The following is a 19894-nucleotide window of genomic DNA, read 5'->3' as shown; positions in this document are numbered from 1 at the left end:
CAACAAAGAAAGACCATGCTGTTGCGCGTCTTGCGGATGGTCACCTCTTTGATGATCTGCTCTCACCATTGTCTCCGGCTGTCGCATTGCAGCGAATCCTATGGCATAATGTGGACTCTCGCCACTGTTCCTGCTGAGATCCTGCTCCAAATCTTCGAGTTCTGTGATGACATCCGGCAGCTCGAGGCTCTTTCTGCAACATGCAAGCAGCTTCACTTTGCCTTGACCTACACGGCATGGTGGACGAATCTCAAGTTTGCGAAGCGCAACATTATTGCCTTTGATGATGCTCTGGTAGCTGTGCGTTGATCGATGCTCCATTCCTTGCCTTTTGCTGATATCTTGGTAGGTTCATGCAACCGCACTGGTCCTGAAAGCGTGGGATGACGGACGGCTACCACCACAGCCTCTCCCTCTTCACACCCTGACATGGCAAGCTTCGCGGCCTTACCATGATGAATTAGACAGGGTCCGCGACTTAGAGCATTTGGTCAAATGCATTCAAGTGACAATGTGCAACGAACAGCATGGCAACTGCGACTCGGCTCTTTCTAAGCGACAATGCCATCGGTGCCAACAGCAGAATTTGAACATTCGGTTGGCTTTTTACAAGCTTTTCACCATCGGTGCATTTCTATGCGGGTGTTACCAGCAGCCGTTTGTCGGTAAAGACCCCAGTCGCCCACCTGGCTTTCTCTCTCGGTTCCAGCGAGGATCCACTGATCTGGAAAGGGGGCATATGCCTGTTCAGCGTGTCTTATACGCAGAGGACATCCAATATTTATTAAACTTTCCACTCTTTCGGTTCAACGCATTCGACGAACATGATTCGATCTATGCAGACTTGGTACAGTTTATTCTCGGCGGTAGCGAGGCCCGCGCTCAAGATGAACCAGCAACCACCTGCGCATGTTTCCAAGCAGTTGAGCATAGCCACGGCCACTGCTATCATGGAGAGTCAGGGCCAATTCAGTCTAAATTCGAATGTCTCTCCGATTTTGAATATCAGGTTCCCTTACGTCAAGCAGCGCAATTGATCGGCGACCTGGCTCAACTCATCACAGCGATGGAATGGCTTGGGCATGATAACTTTTTTTCCATATACGGAAGTGAATTGGAGATATGCAGCAACGGCCAAGTAAGAAAAGTGGTCACTATCCCCGTTGGCAGTTTCCGTCCCATTGAATGGACCATGCCTGCGTCTCTCACAGAAGCTTGGGACAAAGGAGTCTGTTCGCGCCCCCTCCAGCTCAAATCCAGTGATGGTAGCCAAATCCTCTCTCCTGCCTCCCCTCTCCATCTCCAGCCTCTGGATAGCTTCCTCTGCATATTCTGGGCCGAATCCGGCCAACCGAACTTCTACGGGCCCGGCTGCCCCAAGCCACACCCGCCCTTGCACTTCTTCGAATACATGTTCCGCAAGTACCTAGGGATGCGGTTTGCAGACACAGCGTTCAACAACGAGTACCATGATGTCTATGAAATGTGGACGCAGTCTCGCGACACCTTCGACGACCAGTGGGCTAAATTCGGAGATATGCCTGATACGTTTGCTCGCGCCGAGGCTCCTCCCGCGCAGAACGTTTACCGTCACGCGCTGCCTTATCCGTATAATAGGAGGGATAGGTGATTGTTTGAGTGTGCTTGACAGCTGGAGGACTTCTCTTCTCTTCTTGTTCATTCTCTCCCTGCCTTCCCCGCATCTCACATGCAGCAAAGTCTGGAATAAAACATCTAAAGAGGGGCCAGCCAGTTGAGATTAGTATCAATGGGATCCAGCGGGGATATCTAGGATGGCGGAGGGAGACAGTATCTCCAATGATGATTATCGGAGGCCGTACATTCACCTTTCTGGTAGTCTTTCCCTCCGCTCGCCGAGATGGTGTTTCAGGAGAGGACTTACACACGGTCTCATGCAAATAAAAATACAGGTATGCAAAATTTGAGCCCTAGGGGCATTTGACCCTGTTTAACAAGTTTTTATTTTTATTTTTTCTCCTCTTGAAGTAAAGCGGCACCAGAGAAGCAGTAGCAATAAACATTCCGAGGTTGTTGAAAGCTCGTTTCCAGGCATATCTAGCTATTGTCTCGTCTTGTTCACCTTGCCTACAATATTCTTCGAGCCTTGATCTTTGCTACCGCCCCCGTACCCATAACTCACATTGGAAGATCTCACCACCGCGACAGCCCGCTGATAGCAGGGCCTTCGAGGCGGCATGCTAGGGTAGACACAGAAGATCTGCCCTCGCCAACTCAAAAACATCAGGCAGCTTCCGCCATCAAGAACTGATACGCATAGTACAAAACCGTCTCATTCTCCGACTGCCGGATCTTCTTGTTCTCATGCATGAGCCAGAACCTCATCGCCCAGGCCCCGGTTGCCGTTGCAATACTCAAGGCGGCGCTGGAAGACATGGCCATGACATACCGTGGCTCGTCGCTAGAGGGCCACATGTAAGGGGTCCAGATAAACGAGGCGACAGCAATACAGTTCACGATGGCGAGTGAGGAGGCCTTTTTCTCTTTTGTCTGTGAGCAGGTTGCTGATACCCAGCTGAGGATGATGCTGCTGACCGCGTAGGTTCCGATCGAGAAGGCGCACATGGCGACTGATAATCTGTTAGCTACTGTGTCACCACGTGGTAGAGAGTGAGGAGGCTCTTACAGTATCGCGCGCCGGTGTTCAGAGTAGCGCAGCCCAGGATAAACCCGAAGACCGCAACTGCTTTTGCAATGGTGATGTGCCTATAGTATGAGGTCAGGTCATGAGAAAGAGAGAAATCATCTAGCAAAAAAAAAGCAAAAAGAGGGGATTGCTACCAAGTCCGCTCATTGAATCTACCAGACGACCACGACCACGCAATGGAGATAAACCCAGCAATCAGATACGGTGGGCAGGTCAAAGCAAGGGTAGTTGTCTGGTCAAAGCCCAGTGTTTCCACGGCTGTCGGGAAGAAGTTTTTGAATCCATTGGCACCTAAGTGGCAGTGGTGCATGAGTGTAAACAGCCAGACTTTAGGGTCTTTGGCTGCCTCCCAGACACCCTGCCAGGTTGTTGTTTGACCTTCATTTCCAACGGTATCTTCCTGCGTGCGCCCATGGGCTAGCAGTCGCTCTTCTTCAGTAAGCCAGCGTGTGGTAAGCGGTTCGTCCGGTAGAATGAAGAATCCGAGAATAGCGATGCCGAAGGTAACGACGCCCTGTATAATGAATAGCCATCGCCAGCCGGATATCCCGGCCTGAATAATGTTTGTCAGCCTTACCTCGATCGGAATGATCACGAGCAAGCACTTACCATCCCGTCCATCTGGAAGATACCCAAAGCAATCAACCCAGCAAACGCTGTAGCGAGGATATTTCCCGTATACAGGATTGATATGCGCGTTGCGAGCTCCTTCCGCGTGTAGAAAGTGGCAAGGATATACAGCGCACCAGGGTAATAAGGAGCCTCCGTGACACCCAGAAAGAAGCGCGTCATGAGCAGGCCAGTATAGTTCTGACTAAGAGCTGTCAGAGCGCTGATGATCGCCCAGATAGTCATGCACGACGCCATCCACAGGCTTGGGCGGACGCGAGTGACCACCATATTCGCTGGTATCCCGACGATAACATATCCAACAAAGAGAATCGAAACGCAGGTTTGGTAATCGTGCGAGCTGAGATTGAGGTCTTCTTCGAGATCGTTAAGTCGTGCAAGTGCGATGGCGTTGCGGTCCTGGAGGGGAGTGGGATGCAAAGATCAGTAACTGTTGGAAGACCTTGGCGTATGGAGAGCAAGGGGCAGTGAGCACGCACAAGGTAATTGAGAAAGTACATAAACCAGAGGATGGGCATTATCCACCAGTCTAGCTTACGGACGAGGGCGAGTTCGCGAGCATCGGTTTTCTTGCGTGCTCCTGAGTAGTCACGGGCCTCAGCCTCAGGCCCTGGCTTAAGGACTTCATCATGGACGGGGGTGTCGTCGCGCTTGACGTTCTCGGAACTCTGAGTCTGATCTGGAGGCATTGCAATGGTCATCACACACGGTCAGGAGAAGGGAGTAGACTAGAGTAGAGAATAGAGAGATAGGCAGTATGACCAGAGGCCGTGCATAGCTGCCAAAGCTCCATCTTTAATACCCCGGACTCTGCTCAACGTTTGCAACTCTTGCTCCACGCCCCGGTTTCCCCCAGAGAGCTCTCCCCAGCTGCCAAGGGCAAAATGCTATAGGATAATCGGCTGAACTCGGGGGACGACTCGCACGAAAGCTGGGCAAAGTGGAATGGGCGAAACGGACGGCTGTCAAAGTTACATTGCCAATACTCACTAGAATGGTTTCTGTTAAATCAGGAAGGTAGTGACGATTGGAGCCTTCCTAGAGCAGAGCCAACAGGACTTATACCGCGTAGAACGCTTTGAGCGGTGGAAAATGGGGGGGATGAGATTCGGTCAATGCGGGATGATAGGTGGTTGGGCTGCGGAGCCGACAGTAATCTGCCACCCGGTAGCTCAGAGTTTCTTCGTGGATGATGTGTCAAAAGCTTCCAGAGTGCCAGTAGCGTTGCGTGCTCTAAAGCCGTAGAATCGTCGGTTAGACAAATCAGGGAATCCGATATGTAGTGCTTGAAGTGCAGTGAAAGTGTCCTAACCACCCTCCATTCCGGTTTGCGCCATTTATTCGCAGGATCTAGAGTCTGGGTACTTGAGGAAGCGTCTTGGTAAGGGGTCCATGTCTTGACAATCTGGGGGTCTGACATACAGGGACCCTGATCTGGTGGCTGCCCAGCTGAGCTGGCTCATTTACTATATGTTTCCGATTGGTCTTCAGGGGTGGAGAATGCATTTTATCTGACTCGCACACACGAGTGTTAGGTAGTGTATAGATTGATGTCATGGTTGGGTGTGCGAACCCTGACGGGCGTTCAGCTAGGTACAGGGTGGGTTTAAACACGGGTTGGTTGCAGGAGGGAGCCCTTTACGGCACGAGTCCGAAGCGGAAGCCACCATTCTGGCTATACCGGTGGGGTCTTTGCTCTTGGTAGAAGGTCTAGTATTTGCATCCACAATAAGGGTGCGAGGGATGCATCCCGCTTTCCGCCCATGGCCATGAGCAAAGGATCACACTAACAGAGGGGTTTCACTTGACAACTTTACTTCTGGACATGGCCGCTCTCCGCACTGCTCAATCTCATTAGCCTTCTTCAAGACTCAGCTTGAACAAGTAAACTCAGAGGGGGTTACACGTGGTTCTTGTGGGTATCTAGTTGAGACATATAAAAGCCGAGCATTGCCTGGTAAGAATAAACTACCTCCCAGATTACCTCCTACTATTGGCATCATGAATACCACTCAATACACTCTACAGCTGGCCCACTTTGCTGCTAGCACTACCTCTGAGACTATCCCAGACAGCCTTTTCTTGCTTCTCCCGGTCTTCATACTTGATCTCATCTCTGCTCTTCTTTGTGGTTTGGTACAGCCAACTTACACCTTGTCCCTCAAAGCAATCACGACAATCCATGGCACCGGCGGATCCCACCCTCTCCTCGCCCTTGACGGTTCATCTTCTTCTCTCGCAGGGGTCATGTACCTGAATGGCATTGCAGCTGGAAACTACCAGTTCGAGCACGTCATCCGTCATGCCCACCCAGCGTCCTCCGTCCTCCCCGCCCTCTTCACAGTAGCATCCACCTTCAACACATCCGGGAGCGACCTCCTGACTGCGATGGCCGTCGGCTACGAAATATCCTCACGCATCGGCCTCGCCTCCGGCAAAAAAGTCGAAACCGAACGCGGCTTTCACAATCCCGGAATCAACGGACAGCTTGCCGTTGCAGCGGCAATCGGGAACTTGCTCGACTGGGATGCCGAGACAATAGCATCAGCCATGGGCGTAGCGGCCTCTAGCTCCGCGGGACTCGTAGCCTTCCAGACGACCGATGCAATGACCAAGCAGATCCAACCGGGTCATGGTGGTGCGTTGGGGGCTGAAGCCGCATTCCTAGCTTCTGCTGGTATTAGAGGTCCAACTGATATTCTGGAAAATCCGAAAGGCTTCCTCCATGCTTTCTCACCCAAGCCCAACTTGACGGCCCTGACGGCGGGCCTGGGTGAGAACTGGATATCAGAAGACCAGATTGTCAAGCTCTTCCCTATGCATTCAACATTCCAGGTTCTCGTGTCTGCTGTTACGGAGTATCGTAAAAGACACTCGTGGGACCCGTCGGATATCGAGAGCGTGACTGTCTATGGTGGACCGCGTGTTATGAGCCCCTCTCATCACATCCCACGGCCAGAAACAGTTGACCACGCGCTGTACAGCACCCCCTTCTGCATTGCCATGGCAGTTGTACTAGACCTTGCCGATCCGCTTCTCGTCAACGATACGCTCGTGCACAACCGCGAAGTCCTCCGAATCTCCGAGATAATTGAGTTCATCCAGGTCATTGAGGATACTGAAACGCTGGTGGGTGATGTTGCTGTACGCTTGAAGGACCAGACAGTGCATACCATTTCTGCGCCGTATGATTCTTATGCTGGATACCGCAGCCACCCTGGCTTCGTGGAAGCTATTGAAATGAAATACCATAGCGTTATTGCGCGTCTGGGAATCGATAATGAAGGGTCTGCCTTGCAGCGGGCTGTGAACTCGATTGCCGAGTCGAACAATGTGAGGGACATATACGACAAGGTTGTGGCTGCTGGTTCGGCTGCGATGCAGAATTCTGTGTGATCTCAGTATTGGTCATATCTTTGTAAGGAGGTATGTTGACTGTACAATGAGAGATGGTAGCAGAGTTCTACTACGTCCTTAGTCTTTTGTTGTGTTCTCAACTGTATGTGAACAATGGTTGGGCATAGTCTGGCAATCTTCTCAAGTTCAACGAGACTTAGATCTGAATATTCATAGTAGGCAGCTTGACTACTCCATCCTTGTGCTTGCTCAATCTACTATGGCCATGCTAGTTAGACCCTGGCAATGCTTCATCCTCTGCCACTGATTTCTCGTCGGCCTTGCACAGAAGCCGATAGTGCAAAAGATTAGACCGGTTCTCAATCTAAGCCACTTTATTCAATGTATACAAACAGGATTGTGCAAAGTAGGCAACAGAGACTCGCATCTTCATTATGAGCGCAGCTCCGTATGGTTCGTATGATGCGCCATTGCGCAGTCAGTCTGAAAGACCGCCCGGCTATATTCCTGAGGAAGGTACAAGCTGCAAAGCGAGTATGGAAACAAGAGCGGGAGGATGAAGACGGCGTGGCGAGAAGACAGAGTACTTGATCCGCTTCCCTATCTATCTCTTGATCATGTTCAATGAGCACAAGCCTGCTAAAACCCCTTGAGGCAAAAGAACAATTGTATATATGATCAGGCCTTCTGATTCATTTACCTCAACAAAGCCATCGTATGGGAATGGGCTGCGGTTCATCCTCAATACCAGCTAGTGTTATGCACAAAGCTAACCCTCAGATGCATGACCACGCACTCGCCGCCTTGGTAATTATCACGGCGAAGATGTTATCCACAGTCAGGCTGCTGTCCGACTCCGACTACTGGTTATCTTCCCAGGTTTAAAAATGCACTAAACAGCAACGAGACCGCGATGCTTCTACACAACCCACACAGCTCCTCTCCGCGTGGAGCTGGGCAAATGGAGAGAACCCTTCATCCAGCATATACGGGAAATAATAGCATCATTGCCCATATTGTTATTTTAATTGACCCCGGTACTGTCTATCTCCTTAAAGGGGGCGCCCATCGTCGGCCAAAGCACTGGAGCGTATACCCTATGTGCTTGTACCATGTCCCGCCGAACGAAGCAGCAACGCCTCCTTCACCCCCGAGTTGTCTCGGTCCTTTCAGCTAAACCTCGCCTTCGACTAGGGAACTCAGAGCAATTAAACTGCTACGTGAACGGCAAAGACCCGATACGCGAGTACTATCTTCTCCAGTTCTTCGAGTACGTGTTTCCGAAGTATCTCGAGACGCGGTTCGCGGATTGTACGTTTCAGCAGGCTCCGCATTCTCAGTCGTATAGGGATTGAGTTGGCGAGCTGAAGTCATTTAATATGCCCTTGGTTGAGTAAAGTTATGATGCCTTAAGGGACAGTATTGTGTGTGTGTGTTGCTTTTTCGAGGGGGTGGTGTATTTCAATCTAAATCAGTGAAGTTTATTATCCCACCGGTTCACCGAAAATACTGAACTGCAGTTCAGCTCTTGCGCATGTAAGCTGGTGGCTACTTCCCTATCAAATGGAAACCTACAGCGATTCGTGCCACGATACAAAGTTACTAGAGCTGCACAGCCCATGGCCAATAGTGCGCCCCGATACTCAATATTGGTGGCTATGAAGTGTCGATCACTGAGGCTGAAGCATTCAGGCCACAGCCCCCGTTCAGCTGAAGGTCAAGCCTCCATGATCGGCACTTAGCGATGAGCATACCCTTAGTAGTAAAGTACATGTAGATCTTGAGGAGCAGCTGAGCCGGTCAGCTGTTATATTAACTAACTTCACGGCGGGAAGCTACCATGATCTTCCTGATACTCTATCTCTCGTCCTGCTACCGATCGCATCCTTGAATTTCCCGACCCAAACGTGCAGAGATCTTGAGATCCTTCTTTCCATCGCCTGAAACCCTTCTCGGATCAGTATGTGTATCGCCCTGGGGTTCGCCAATAGCTTCGCCAGGAAACATCACGAGAACAAGGCGGCTGAGCGACAAAAGCAAGACCAAGCGCCGCGCCTAGTGAAGCATGATAGGCCGCGTCAGACCAGTCAGGTCAGAGTCCCTACTCCCACGACGGCGACAGCGACGCCAACACCGACGCCGAAACGCCAAGGGACAGTCGCGGAATCGAGGTAACGAGCTACATTGAGAAGCATGCCATGTACGGTTTACCTATTCTTGAGAGAGATTGGATCTACATACTAAGATTCATTCCAATGGATAGAGGAGCAGGAACTGTAGATTCTAAATGATCTCCGTCGAACATTGCATGCGTCTTGAAAATCATTTCCGGAGCGCAGAGTGTTCGATATTTGAAAACACATCTGCTATGTACTAGAGGGGATCTATTCGAGAGGTTTCTATAGTAAATCAGCTTTATTACCAGCAACAAGCTATACGTCCTTCGTGTTATGGTAGAAGAGTCTGCCGGAGGGCTGATTCCTAATGGGGCAGGAGACCCCCCTCTTGGCTGCACGTGACCCCCCCCTGTGTCAAGAAGTGCCGCAGCACTAACCCCGAAGCGGATGAGTTTATGTCACGTGCAGGCTGCCCCTGGGCCTGAGGAAGTTGAGTCTTCCATCACTTCAACATGACTTGTCCTTAATATCTGGCTTTGATTGCCGTGTTCTTCTAGCTTGCTCCAGTGTCACGACGTGAACAGTCAAAAGCAGACCTTCTCTCACAGTTGCAACAGATGGTTCTGGAGATGCGCGCCATTCAACCTCCACCGGGCGCCGCCATCGCTAATGTTGATGGCGGATTACTTTATGACTGTCGCGTACCGGAACAAAATCTACGATCGATTCGGCCCTTTCAGGACAGCTAAAGAATTTTATCGGCACTTACGACGCGGGATGGACTTTGACCCTGGGCTTGATCTCGAGGTTCAAGAGCTTATCAAGGCACACGATGATTCATGGCCACCAGGTCAACCCCCAGCACTCCTTCTGGGTCGACGAAATCGACAAGTTCTTACAGCCTTATCCAGAAGAGTCGGCAGAGGAGAAGGTGCGCCAAAGACGGTTTGGAGATATTTAAGTTAGTCGCACTTACCATTATCGCTACCACCATTCTCTCGCAATCATCTCCTTCCGATCCATCAAATTATACGTCGGCGCTTTCGTCATATCAAACTCTCCTTTCCCGTCAAATCGACGCTGGTCTTTCGTCTACTGACAGGACCACATCGCCTGGTCGCGAACTGTCTTCCAGTTCACGACACGGGTCCCCAATGCATTCTCATTATTGTCGAGAGCCTCCAGTGCGTCTTGGACCCACGAGACTCCATTCTGTTGGACATTATCTGCCGAATCAGTATACCGCGCAGGGCTCCGAAGAGGCATTTCTTATACTGAATCTCGGCCATGATAACTCGCACAAAGATTCGCACAAAGAGCATGCTTGTCAGCGCAGGAGCTCACTCGCGCTCTTCGAAGAACCATTCCGACCTGCTACCAATCCTGATATCTCTTTGGCGGGGCAGTCGACGGCCATACCGTTGTTTGTTCCGGTTTTCGGTCTGAACTTCAGGGCTCAGGTATCTAGCTCAGAACGATCGTCAGATTTTGCAGAAATAGCTTTGGTATGGACACGAACGTGTTTCCTTGACTGGCATTCTGGCCTCGCCTCTGTGCGCGTAGGAGCGACGCCATGAAACCCTGTGCGGTCACAGAGTGAAACGGTGTATTGTGATCAGTGTCATTCAGTCCGTGACCGTTCCAAGAAAAGGAAATCAGGTGGTCTGTGAGCCTGGTTCCTGATCATCCTCGCATAAATGGACTGGATGTGAGCGTTAAACGACAAACGAATAGCGAGAGGTAGCTATGCGACTCTAGGTGGGTTTTCAAGAGGCACCGACATGAGGAAGCATTTTGGTATTTCAAATTAGGCGACTTGACTCCTGATGACGATTGCACCTTGGTCTCAAATGTGCAAACCGCATACCACTGTATTGGACTGACTCCGGTACGAATCGTCGCTCAAGGCCCCTGTCAAGAAACGCATGGTCTCTGAAGGAAAATCTGGAGTAGGCAACTGCACCTGCAGGTCAGGTCCTTGGTGTACTCATCAAGCACCACCACAGAGGAGAGATGAAGGAGATGGTCAGTGTAGACTTTTAGTTCTATCATGCCCCTAAAAGCACTGACAGTAAGGCCCTTGTAGTATTCCTCTGTTGAGACTTCGGGCTTAATCTGTCGATAAGGACTCTGTTGATGGCGGGCTCATCGGCAATTGAGTAGGTAGGCTGAAAGTACAACGATAGCCGGCTGAGCTGGGGCCCGGAAAGTCTCTTGACACGTTTTCCTAGATCGATTCGAACAGGAAGCTCGTCGGTCGAAGCTCGGAATCGCGGGAGCGCAGGAGCGCAGCAGGATAGGCTCACACACCGTCCAGAATTCCTGCGTGCGATGAGAGCAAGAATAAACGAGCCGAGATAACTTGAAAGGCCACCTGCTCTGTCGCAATGAACCTCGGCCTCCAATCACAAGCGCGCCATATCACCTCCTCGCTCCCAAGCGGACTGAACCGCTAGCGTTAGCAGGGCGCTACTGAGATTCCAAGTGCAAGGACCAACTGGATTACCCGCTTACCAAATTGCCATCGAGATTATGAGGTGGTGTGGTGGACGAACGATCAGTAATCCTGACTGTGCTATCACGCCTTTCCGCCAGTATCCGGGAGGTAGAATAGATAGCAATCTGATAGCGATGGCGAGATATCCCATGAAGTGTCCAGACGGTGTCTCAGGCGTCAGAGCCACCTGTCAAAGAGCAGGGGCGAGCCTGTTCATTTGGCCGTTGTGGCGGTCTCTAGTCCAGGATCCTTCCTGACCCAATGCAGGGCTGCTGAATCAACTGGCATTGACCTGTCATGTTGGCGAGTAACCGAGTGCAACCCTCTGGATTGGCCAATTACCACGACTCAACTGTTAATTGCTCGTGCTGGTAGTGCACCATGCGAGACTGGACCGGTGGCGCTTTCCGTCGGCTGTCAGAACCAGGAACGCAGTCGCACTTGCAATCGCGATGGCGGTATCACGCTGGCGTGATAAGAGCGTTCGGGCGCCAGAATATAGGCATAAGACATTAGAGTATAGACTTAAAATGTGGGTAGCATGATTATAGAGTTACATGCACTTTGCCGCCGGTAAGCGGAGGATTGAGCGTTGCGGAGAAGTGCGATGGACGTCTTGTCCAATGGGCAGTGTAGAATACTCTATTACATGCTAGGAGGATCCTTCGATTGGGGATTCTGGAAAGGCAGCGTGTGCGTATCTTAGGCTATTCCATGACAACAGACCTGCAGGCTCCAGATAACCAACAGCCAACAGACGGAGAGACTTCTCAAAGCAGCAGCAGACCCGAGCAGCCTGAGCGAGTAAGACATGGCCAAGGCTATAACTAATGAATCAAGCAATGGTAGGCCTTGGAAGAGGTGCTTAGCGTGCTTAGCGTGCTTGATTCAACCCGGGACTCCGCAGAAATCTCTCTAAATGGCTGCTTCCTATCTTGCGAATCTTGCCCCTCTCTGTTATCATTGCCTCCACCCTGTGGACCTTCCTGGTGAGTCTGGTTACATCGCGGGGAGCACGCGATAAGCTCCATTCCATGCGCAAACACGCCAGGGGGCAAACCAGTGGACTAACATATTTAAGCTCTTCTCGACCATCCCCAACACTGTCTCGCCAGACGACGATCTGTTCCCGGTTCGGTCTCCATTTGTTCTGTCTTCAGGCTGTCATGGGTATGCACGTCGCCAGGTTTACTTCGGCCACTACTGACAGTTGCAGCTTCCCAGGATATCAGCGAGAAGCAGGTCGGCTTGCCTGCCGTCGAAGACACCGACCGCTCCCTCAGCGAGCTCGACGAAAACACCCCGACCGATGAGGAGTTGGAGACTCTGCGCCGGGTCCCCGGCTCCCTCCCTATGGTAGCCTACCTCATTTGCGCCGTCGAGTTCTCCGAGCGTGCCTCTTACTACGGTGTCAGTGGTCTGATCTCCAACTTTGTCAACCGACCCCTTCCTGTCGGCGGCAATGGATATGGTGCTCCTCCTCCCGGAACCCAGCAGACTCCTGGTGCCCTGGGCATGGGTACCGTCAAAGCCAACGCTGTCAACCAGTCCTTCAGCATGTTGGCGTATGCTTTGCCTATGATCTTCGGTTACCTGTCTGATGCCCACACCGGTCGTTTCAAGATGATCTGCTGGGGTGTTCTTGTCTTTGGTGTTGCTCACGTTCTCATGGTTGGTGCCACCGCGCCTACCTTGCTCGCCAACGGTGGTGCTAAGGCGCCGTACTTCATTTCGCTCTACATCCTTTCCGTCGGTGCTGGTAAGAACTCGCTGTTGAAGTTTCCAGGATAGCACTGACAGTCGCAGCCATGTTCAAGCCCAACGTGTCTCCTCTCCTCCTCGACCAGATGCCCCAGACCAAGGCAAAGACCAAGGTGCTGAAGACCGGCGAGAGGGTCATTGTCGATCCTGAGGCCACTGCCGAGCGTTGTATGCTTTGGTTCTACCTGCTGATCAACATTGGTGGTTTCATGCAAGTCGCCACTTCCTACTCCGAGAAGTACGTCGGGTGGTGGCTGGCTTTTATCCTGCCTCTGTTCTTGTATCTCCCGCTGCCTGCCCTCTTGGTATGCATCCACTGCGCCCTTGCATGATCATCGCTAATATTGAGCAGTGGTATCTCCGCAACCGCCTTGTCCTTCACCCGCCTGGTGGCAGTGATCTTCCCAACGTTATCCGTGTTCTTAAGCTCTGCCTCAGCGGCAAAGGCATCCTCCGCATTGGTCGCCCTGGCTTCTGGGAGATTGCTAAGCCCTCGGTCAGGGCAGCAAAGGGCTTGTCTGTCCCCGATAGATGGAACGACGAGTTCGTCAACGACGTCCGCCGCACATTCCAGGCCACCGGAATCTTCTGCTTCTTCCCCATCCAGTACATCAACGACAATGGTCTGGGTAATGCCGCCAGTTTCTTGTCCACCATGCTGAAGACCGACGGTGTGCCGAACGATCTCATTTCCAACTTCAACCCCTTGAGTATCATCGTCTTCTCGCAGATCCTCAACTACGGACTCTACCCCTTGCTGCGGAAGTGGAAGATCCACTACGGACCTGTCGCTCGTATTACTACCGGTCTCGCGCTGTCGTCTTGTGCTGGTGTCGGCTACACCGTCCTCAACTACTACGCCTACAAGCTTGGACCTTGCGGCAAGTACGGGTCGTCTGACACTTGTGTTGACGAGAACGGGGTGTCTCTGGTTGCAGACATTACCATCTGGGTACGTTCCCAGGTCAGATTCGAGGGGTAGCTACTAACAAACACTAGTGGATTGCCATTCCCTACGCTATCGGTGGTATCTCCGAACTCTTCGTCAACGTGCCCGCCTACGGTATTGCCTACTCCCGCGCCCCCAAGAACATGCGCGGTCTGGTCTCCGCCATCAACCTGTTCAACACCGCCGTCGCCTACGCTATTGGCCTCGCCTGTTCCGCCGTGATCAAGGACCCCTACCTTACCTGGGATCTCGGAGGCCCCTCGATTGCGGGTGGTATTCTCACCGTCATCTTCTACTTTACCTTCCGCCACATCGACAAGGAGGAGTACGTGCTGAGTGAGAATGGCGACTACCACCTTGAGCTTGAGGGTACTAAGAACGTGGTCACCGAGAATTCGCAGAACAAGAGTATCAATCAGCCTCCGGCTATTGCGGCGAATGAGGAGTTTGGGATTACTCCTAAGCAGTGAGAAGCGATGGCGAGTGTGCTCTCGAGTGATTTGTCGTGGTGGAGCTGTTGCTACTTCTGGCGAGAATGGTGTCGACACTCTTGATGGAGTGCGGTGTGTTGTTAGTTGGCTCAACTTTACGAGGAATATAACATATTTACCTTTACAGTCAATATCCGATATACCTTTTGGTAAGTCGTGTCGACCTGTTAAGGCAGTCACGACCAGTGACCTCGTGACCTCACGGAGCCTCAGGCTGATGGGTGATCGATCAATCATTCTGTCCCTCCCTTACTATACTGACTCTGCAATCATCTTATACGAGGGATTGATATCGCCCGTTCTAAACGGTGAGCTACCGGACGAACGAAGTCGGAGAATCCAACAGGCACGATGCGACTCCCGCGGCCGGTGCAATCGCGGCATGAAACGTAGGACAGACTTCATATCTTGAGGGTGAAGCAGGTCTATCCACAAGTAGTTTGTGATAATTTGCTATTTATTATACTGCACTGTGGCTTTATTATCCATGCTCTCGTGACTTGGGTTGTACGGTGGGGAAAGCTGTAGATGCGAATAAATAAGAGTCTGTTGTAATATATACGCTACTATTCTATTAGAATAATATAACAAGATTTAATGCAACATATCTATTTACGTGTGCAGAAAAGACAGGCACATTCTCACCCTGGCACGTAGCACTCCTACTAATATATATTACATCACATAGCAACAGAAGCTCTTAAAATCCAATGATGTCACTAATAATAACTGAGTCAGCTAATGCACCACAAGTAAGATCCTTCTCTTCTTTAACATTTGTAGGACCCTGCTTGCTGGGACACTTCTCCTTCCAACGCAGCCATTTCTTGACTCTAGACTTTCGGAAAAAAAACTACAAGAAAAAGATTATTTTACCTTTATATTGTTTTCTAAAAGCCCATATAAAAACGTGCAGCCCTGGTGGTCTAGTTAGTGCCCCCGATCTCTTCTCTTCCGCATTCAGCATTGCTAACCAGTTAAATAAATAGGTGGTATGATTCTCGCTTAGGGATTAAACTCTAAGTACATATGCGAGAGGTCCCGCGTTCGATCCGCGGCTAGGGCCTGTTTCTTTTTGCAATCTATTTTTTCTTCTTTCCATGCCTAGAGAGATGAGATGGAATGTCGGTGTTTTTCTGTGTACTAACTAACTAACTAACTAGGCTGGCGATATTAAATGATGGTTGTTGTGGTTGGTTGGTTTGGACTCGGTACGGTGTGGTTGTGTTGGTATTTATTTAGGAAGGGGCCAGGCGACGCCGGTCCGTCTCACTCCATTCTTGCACAAAGTTCTCTCTCTCTCTCTCTCTCTGGAGAAACCGCCAATTTTCTCCCTCCCTACCTGAGCATTTTGACTGTCTCTTACTTGGCTTTTTTTATTAATGTCAAACAACTCTTTCTGTCCGCTTGCTCAAGCTAAGAGAACTAGTAGTAGCCGTTTGCTGAACAGAGACTAGCAATTGCAGTTACAAAGAGAGACAGACAGACCATGCTTGCTGTGGCCGCTCGCTAGATCAGCTTGCATATGTAGACTCGTAGGGGTAATTCTGTACTGGCACCTTTTGCAGCCTGCAGCTGAATTCTGATTATTGAGAATGAGATGACAGCCAGGGGTTTGTGGCTCTGAACATTAAGAATATCAAAAGATCAAGTTCCATAATCTAACCAAATTCCCTGATCGGAGGGTTCTATTATAAGAATAGAACAGAACATAGAATCTAAAAGTAATGGGAATTGCTTAGGATTCATCCTGGATATGCTTGGTCGATTGACCCATGGCCGGATCTTCCCCCACTACACTCCATGTTTTCTGTGCCTCACCACGAATCTGAAAACCGTGGCCAGTCTGAACTCAACAAAAAAAATGATAGGGTATCAAAGCTCGAGCTAAGTTGCGGCGCAGCGGGCACTGCGGTGATTTGTGGAAGGGGCGAGGCGGGCGCTTAGACGAGTATGCCTGGCGCACCACGCTTTACATCCGTGGCGTCGATGGTTATATAAACTACCTCATCGCCAGGTTGTTTTCTCTGGCATAAGCACTCTGCTTTTACTGCCTGCTTCCTCATTAGCAACTCGAATCGACTTTTCGTTGATATACTCGTCCTCCGCCATGGTTGATATAGCAGCAGTCGCTCAACGATACACTAACCTATGTTCTCTTGACGACAACAAAGATAAGATAATTGCCGTCAGTAGCCGTTGCCATGTGTTGTTCTGCCAGCTAACATTGTTAGGATCTCTTTGATTACGTTGAAGCACTTGAAACCGATCTCGAAACCCGTGGAGACGAACTGAGCGACCAGAAGCGGATTATCAACTCCTTCAGAACGGAGAATGACAAGCTTAAGGTAGAGCTTAGTGATAACTCTCGGCGCGTGGTATATCTAGCTGGCTGTGTACTCTGACCTCTCTGACTTGTGCTCTACTACAGGGCAAATTAAGCTATATCTCGGTGCTGGTTGATGGCGATGGAATGAATGTTAGTGTCGCGTCCTTTCCATGGCTTTCTCACTATCACTTCTAACCACTTGGTCTAGTTCCAGGAAGAGCTGGTGCGTAAAGGAAAAGAAGGGGGCCACGAAGCAGCGCGAGCGCTCATTCAGGCCGCGGAGAAACATGTTCGAAATGTGAATCCAGAGATCTCTCCACTTGCGTATGTTAAGATCCGTGTCTATGCAAACGTGCATGGCTTGACAAGAGCCTATATTGAGGCAGGTGTTCTGGCAATCGACCAGAGCCTAGCTGCGTTTATACATGGGTTCAACCAAGCGGACGAGTGGTGCGATTTTATTGATGTAGGCAGCGGAAAGGAATGCTCGGACGTTAAGGTCAAAGGTCTGTTGTTGACAAGGGCTTCGCGAGCCTTCAAGCTAATTTGCTGTTTAGCCGCTTTCACATATGATTTGGTAGACATTCACTGTCAGCGTGTGGTACTCTGCGCATCTGCGGACAATGGCTACGCACACCTGCTCCGCCAGCACCAATGCTCTGATCGAATCTCCCTAGTTGAAGGCCCGCCCTTTGCCGCCGAGCTCAAGCATTTAGCAACAGGATTGCAGACCACTGCATTTACACATGTCTTCAGGTCAGCAAAATTGAAACCAGAAGCCAGACTCTCTGCGGCGCGAAACTACGCATCGGCTGCAAAAACTACTCCTCCCGCGTCTATTGAAACCACCAGAGAACCGACAGATAATAATGCCAAACCGGTTTTGAAAGTGTACGTCAATACGGCAGACCAGCGCATCGACGAGCGCTTGAAGATATCACTCAAGGACGCCGTCAACGGATTAAAGCAGCGTAAGCTATGCAATAAGTATCACATCCTAGCGTCATGCCATCATCAAGACTGCGCTCATGGTCACGGGCCAAGGCTTGCTGGGCAGCAGCTGATCGATTTGATTTACATTGCTCGCTCAACTCCCTGTCCCGCGGGCCCTGATTGCCGCGACCCAGAATGTATCGCGGGACACCGCTGTGTGTATGGAGAGGGTTGTATGAAGAAGGAGTGCAAGTTTAGTGACGAGATGCACCATGATAACATCTATGGCCCCTTCAAGGTTTGCAAATCTCAGTTTGTATAGGGCAGCAAGATCTACCGGTTTTGCTGATTGGAGTTTGACCATTGACCCGCCACGCTATGTTTCATGCTTTTGACTATCTAGAATGCGCACATTGACAATCGCTTTTATACTACTCCTGCTACAAGTTGCCCGCATGTTCAGGAATGAGATCATGAAATTATATAACCCTCGACAGACTACATACTGGTAACAGTATGTTGAATACCGACCTAAGCAAGAGCAAGGCAAAAAGCAGCCAACACAAGCCCAGCAGTAAAAGCCCCTCCTCTCCCTGCTCACCACATTCACTGCACTCCATTACTCGTGACTAAACAATCACACCACCGAATTCCAACCATTTAAGAGCCACCCATTCCGTACTAAATCCTAATCACCCCCACATATCATCTCAAGGTGCCGCAGTATACAGTTTGATCTCCTGCCCAGTAGAGAACCTAATAATGCCCCCAGCGCGCTGATCGCCGTTTGAGTCATCCGACACACAGACATCCCGAAATGCCTCAAGCCAGCCGCCGGCCATGCGCTCCAGCATACCGCCACAAGCCCCAATACACGGCTGACCACCGGGATCGATAGAGCACTAGTCATTGCTAAGTCAGCGCCTCAACACCTAACAGCCTAGTCCATCCAAATACTTGCTGCCCAACAGAAATAAGTGCAACTATGAACATGAACATGAACACAACATACCCGATACCCATAACCGCCCCGCCCTCCCCTGAATACTCATTGATAGTCCCACCACACGAATCGTACTGGTTGCAGATATTCGTGCCCAGCGGTGTCGCCCACAGGTTATCGATTAGCTCGTCCACGTGGTGCAGGTAGGGACTGCCGTCGGTGGTTTCGCAGATGTATTCGACGGAGAAGTGTGGGCCGTGGACTACGTGGGTAGTTCCTGGGGGAGCGACCTCTGCAGGGGTGTGCTCGGTTGGGATGCCGCGGCCGGTGAGGATGTTGATGATGTGCAGAGGGTGCATATTGATTTGTTATTTGGAGGGGGTTTATGCGTGTAGGTATGTGCTTGGATATGCTGAGAGACGGAGTGGAAATGAGGAGGTTGTGTTGATAAGGACTGGAATCGGAGGGTTGCAGACGCCCTTTTTATATCTGATATCGAGCAGAGTATGTCTTTCGATGACCGTGTCTCTATACGACTCAATGTAACGATTGTTATTGCTCATCGCCGCCTACTGGATTACCTTGAGGCTGTATCTTGGACTATTTCATGAGACCACCAATGTACTTGCGCTCCTCTGTTGGATGCTACCTGCCCATAGCCCCAAGCCTGGCACATGGCAAGTTTTCGCGGCCCTGCAAGGTCGTATACTACCGTCGACCTGCCACGTCTTCCTATTGAGGTTCGCAAGGCTCATACTTCTATGCCAAGTTCGAGCTGACTGGTGCGGGGGGCCTTGAAGAAGACACTATATGTTCAAACGTGTTGAATTGCATGCCACGATTAAGGACGGTGGAGAACTGGAGATGGAACTCGGCCCCAGGATACAGGGGGCCTAACAAGATGCGGCTGAAATGATTTCGTCAGTAGTCCTTGGCAGGTCCTACTTGTGGGGGTCCGCCGCGGTGTATCGTCCTAGAATGGGAATTCCGCCGTGATTCCTTAATATAGTGTTGTATAAGGACTGGTTTCCTAAGCCCTGTGCTATGTCGGGATCGTCTATCACCGTAGACAAATTACCCCCAATGATTGTTTTGCAATGGTGTTGAATCACCGGCATAGTTAAGCGCAGCCCTACGTGTGTCCTCCTATCTTGTCCGCTGTTCTCGACCACCCATCCAAGATGCAGAAGCGGAGACTAGC

The 19894-nt window shown here is 50.8% G+C and overlaps 6 protein-coding genes across 6 annotated transcripts; 4 read left to right on the top strand and 2 right to left on the bottom strand.

Moving 5' to 3' along the window:
* Positions 1–108: 108 nt before the first annotated feature.
* On the top strand, positions 109–1630 carry BJY04DRAFT_219665 (F-box protein; the record flags this gene model as incomplete). The annotated part of the gene is made up of 2 exons (XM_073716638.1): positions 109–300; positions 350–1630. 2 exons carry the CDS (start codon positions 109–111, stop codon positions 1628–1630), a joined length of 1473 nt encoding a protein of 490 aa, XP_073569671.1.
* A 632-nt stretch (positions 1631–2262) lies between these two features.
* BJY04DRAFT_219664 (major facilitator superfamily domain-containing protein) lies at positions 2263–4005 on the bottom strand (the record flags this gene model as incomplete). The annotated part of the gene is made up of 5 exons (XM_073716637.1): positions 2263–2609; positions 2666–2745; positions 2821–3239; positions 3296–3715; positions 3796–4005. 5 exons carry the CDS (start codon positions 4003–4005, stop codon positions 2263–2265), a joined length of 1476 nt encoding a protein of 491 aa, XP_073569670.1.
* Positions 4006–5317: 1312 nt separating this feature from the next.
* BJY04DRAFT_219663 (MmgE/PrpD family protein) lies at positions 5318–6712 on the top strand (the record flags this gene model as incomplete). The annotated part of the gene is made up of 1 exon (XM_073716636.1): positions 5318–6712. The coding sequence occupies one exon, from the start codon at positions 5318–5320 to the stop codon at positions 6710–6712; it is 1395 nt and encodes a 464-aa protein (XP_073569669.1).
* Positions 6713–12428: 5716 nt separating this feature from the next.
* Positions 12429–14561, top strand: BJY04DRAFT_228783 (putative MFS peptide transporter). The gene is made up of 5 exons (XM_073718920.1): positions 12429–12457; positions 12504–13046; positions 13094–13353; positions 13401–14000; positions 14048–14561. The coding sequence occupies exons 1-5, from the start codon at positions 12454–12456 to the stop codon at positions 14465–14467; spliced, it is 1827 nt and encodes a 608-aa protein (XP_073569668.1). The 5' UTR covers positions 12429–12453; the 3' UTR covers positions 14468–14561.
* Positions 14562–16598: 2037 nt separating this feature from the next.
* On the top strand, positions 16599–18072 carry BJY04DRAFT_219661 (CCCH zinc finger DNA binding protein; the record flags this gene model as incomplete). The annotated part of the gene is made up of 5 exons (XM_073716635.1): positions 16599–16676; positions 16723–16866; positions 16920–16967; positions 17026–17323; positions 17375–18072. The coding sequence occupies 5 exons, from the start codon at positions 16599–16601 to the stop codon at positions 18070–18072; spliced, it is 1266 nt and encodes a 421-aa protein (XP_073569667.1).
* A 165-nt stretch (positions 18073–18237) lies between these two features.
* Positions 18238–19697, bottom strand: BJY04DRAFT_192546 (uncharacterized protein). Its single transcript, XM_073711785.1, has one exon. The coding sequence runs from the start codon at positions 19050–19052 to the stop codon at positions 18663–18665; it is 390 nt and encodes a 129-aa protein (XP_073569666.1). The 5' UTR covers positions 19053–19697; the 3' UTR covers positions 18238–18662.
* Between the last annotated feature and the right edge of the window lie 197 nt (positions 19698–19894).

Source organism: Aspergillus karnatakaensis (genome assembly GCF_047715665.1).
Source record: "Aspergillus karnatakaensis strain CBS 102800 unplaced genomic scaffold BJY04scaffold_34, whole genome shotgun sequence".
NCBI lineage: Eukaryota > Fungi > Ascomycota > Eurotiomycetes > Eurotiales > Aspergillaceae > Aspergillus > Aspergillus karnatakaensis.
This window is presented reverse-complemented; position numbering and strand designations above follow the sequence as displayed.

Coding starts and splice junctions, on each gene's coding strand:
- BJY04DRAFT_192546 (XM_073711785.1), bottom strand. CDS start 19,052: ATGCACCCTCTGCACATCATCAACATCCTCACCGGCCGCGGCATCCCA.
- BJY04DRAFT_228783 (XM_073718920.1), top strand. Junction 13,047..13,093: donor CATCCTTTCCGTCGGTGCTG/GTAAGAACTCGC, acceptor TGACAGTCGCAG/CCATGTTCAAGCCCAACGTG. Junction 13,354..13,400: donor TCCCGCTGCCTGCCCTCTTG/GTATGCATCCAC, acceptor AATATTGAGCAG/TGGTATCTCCGCAACCGCCT.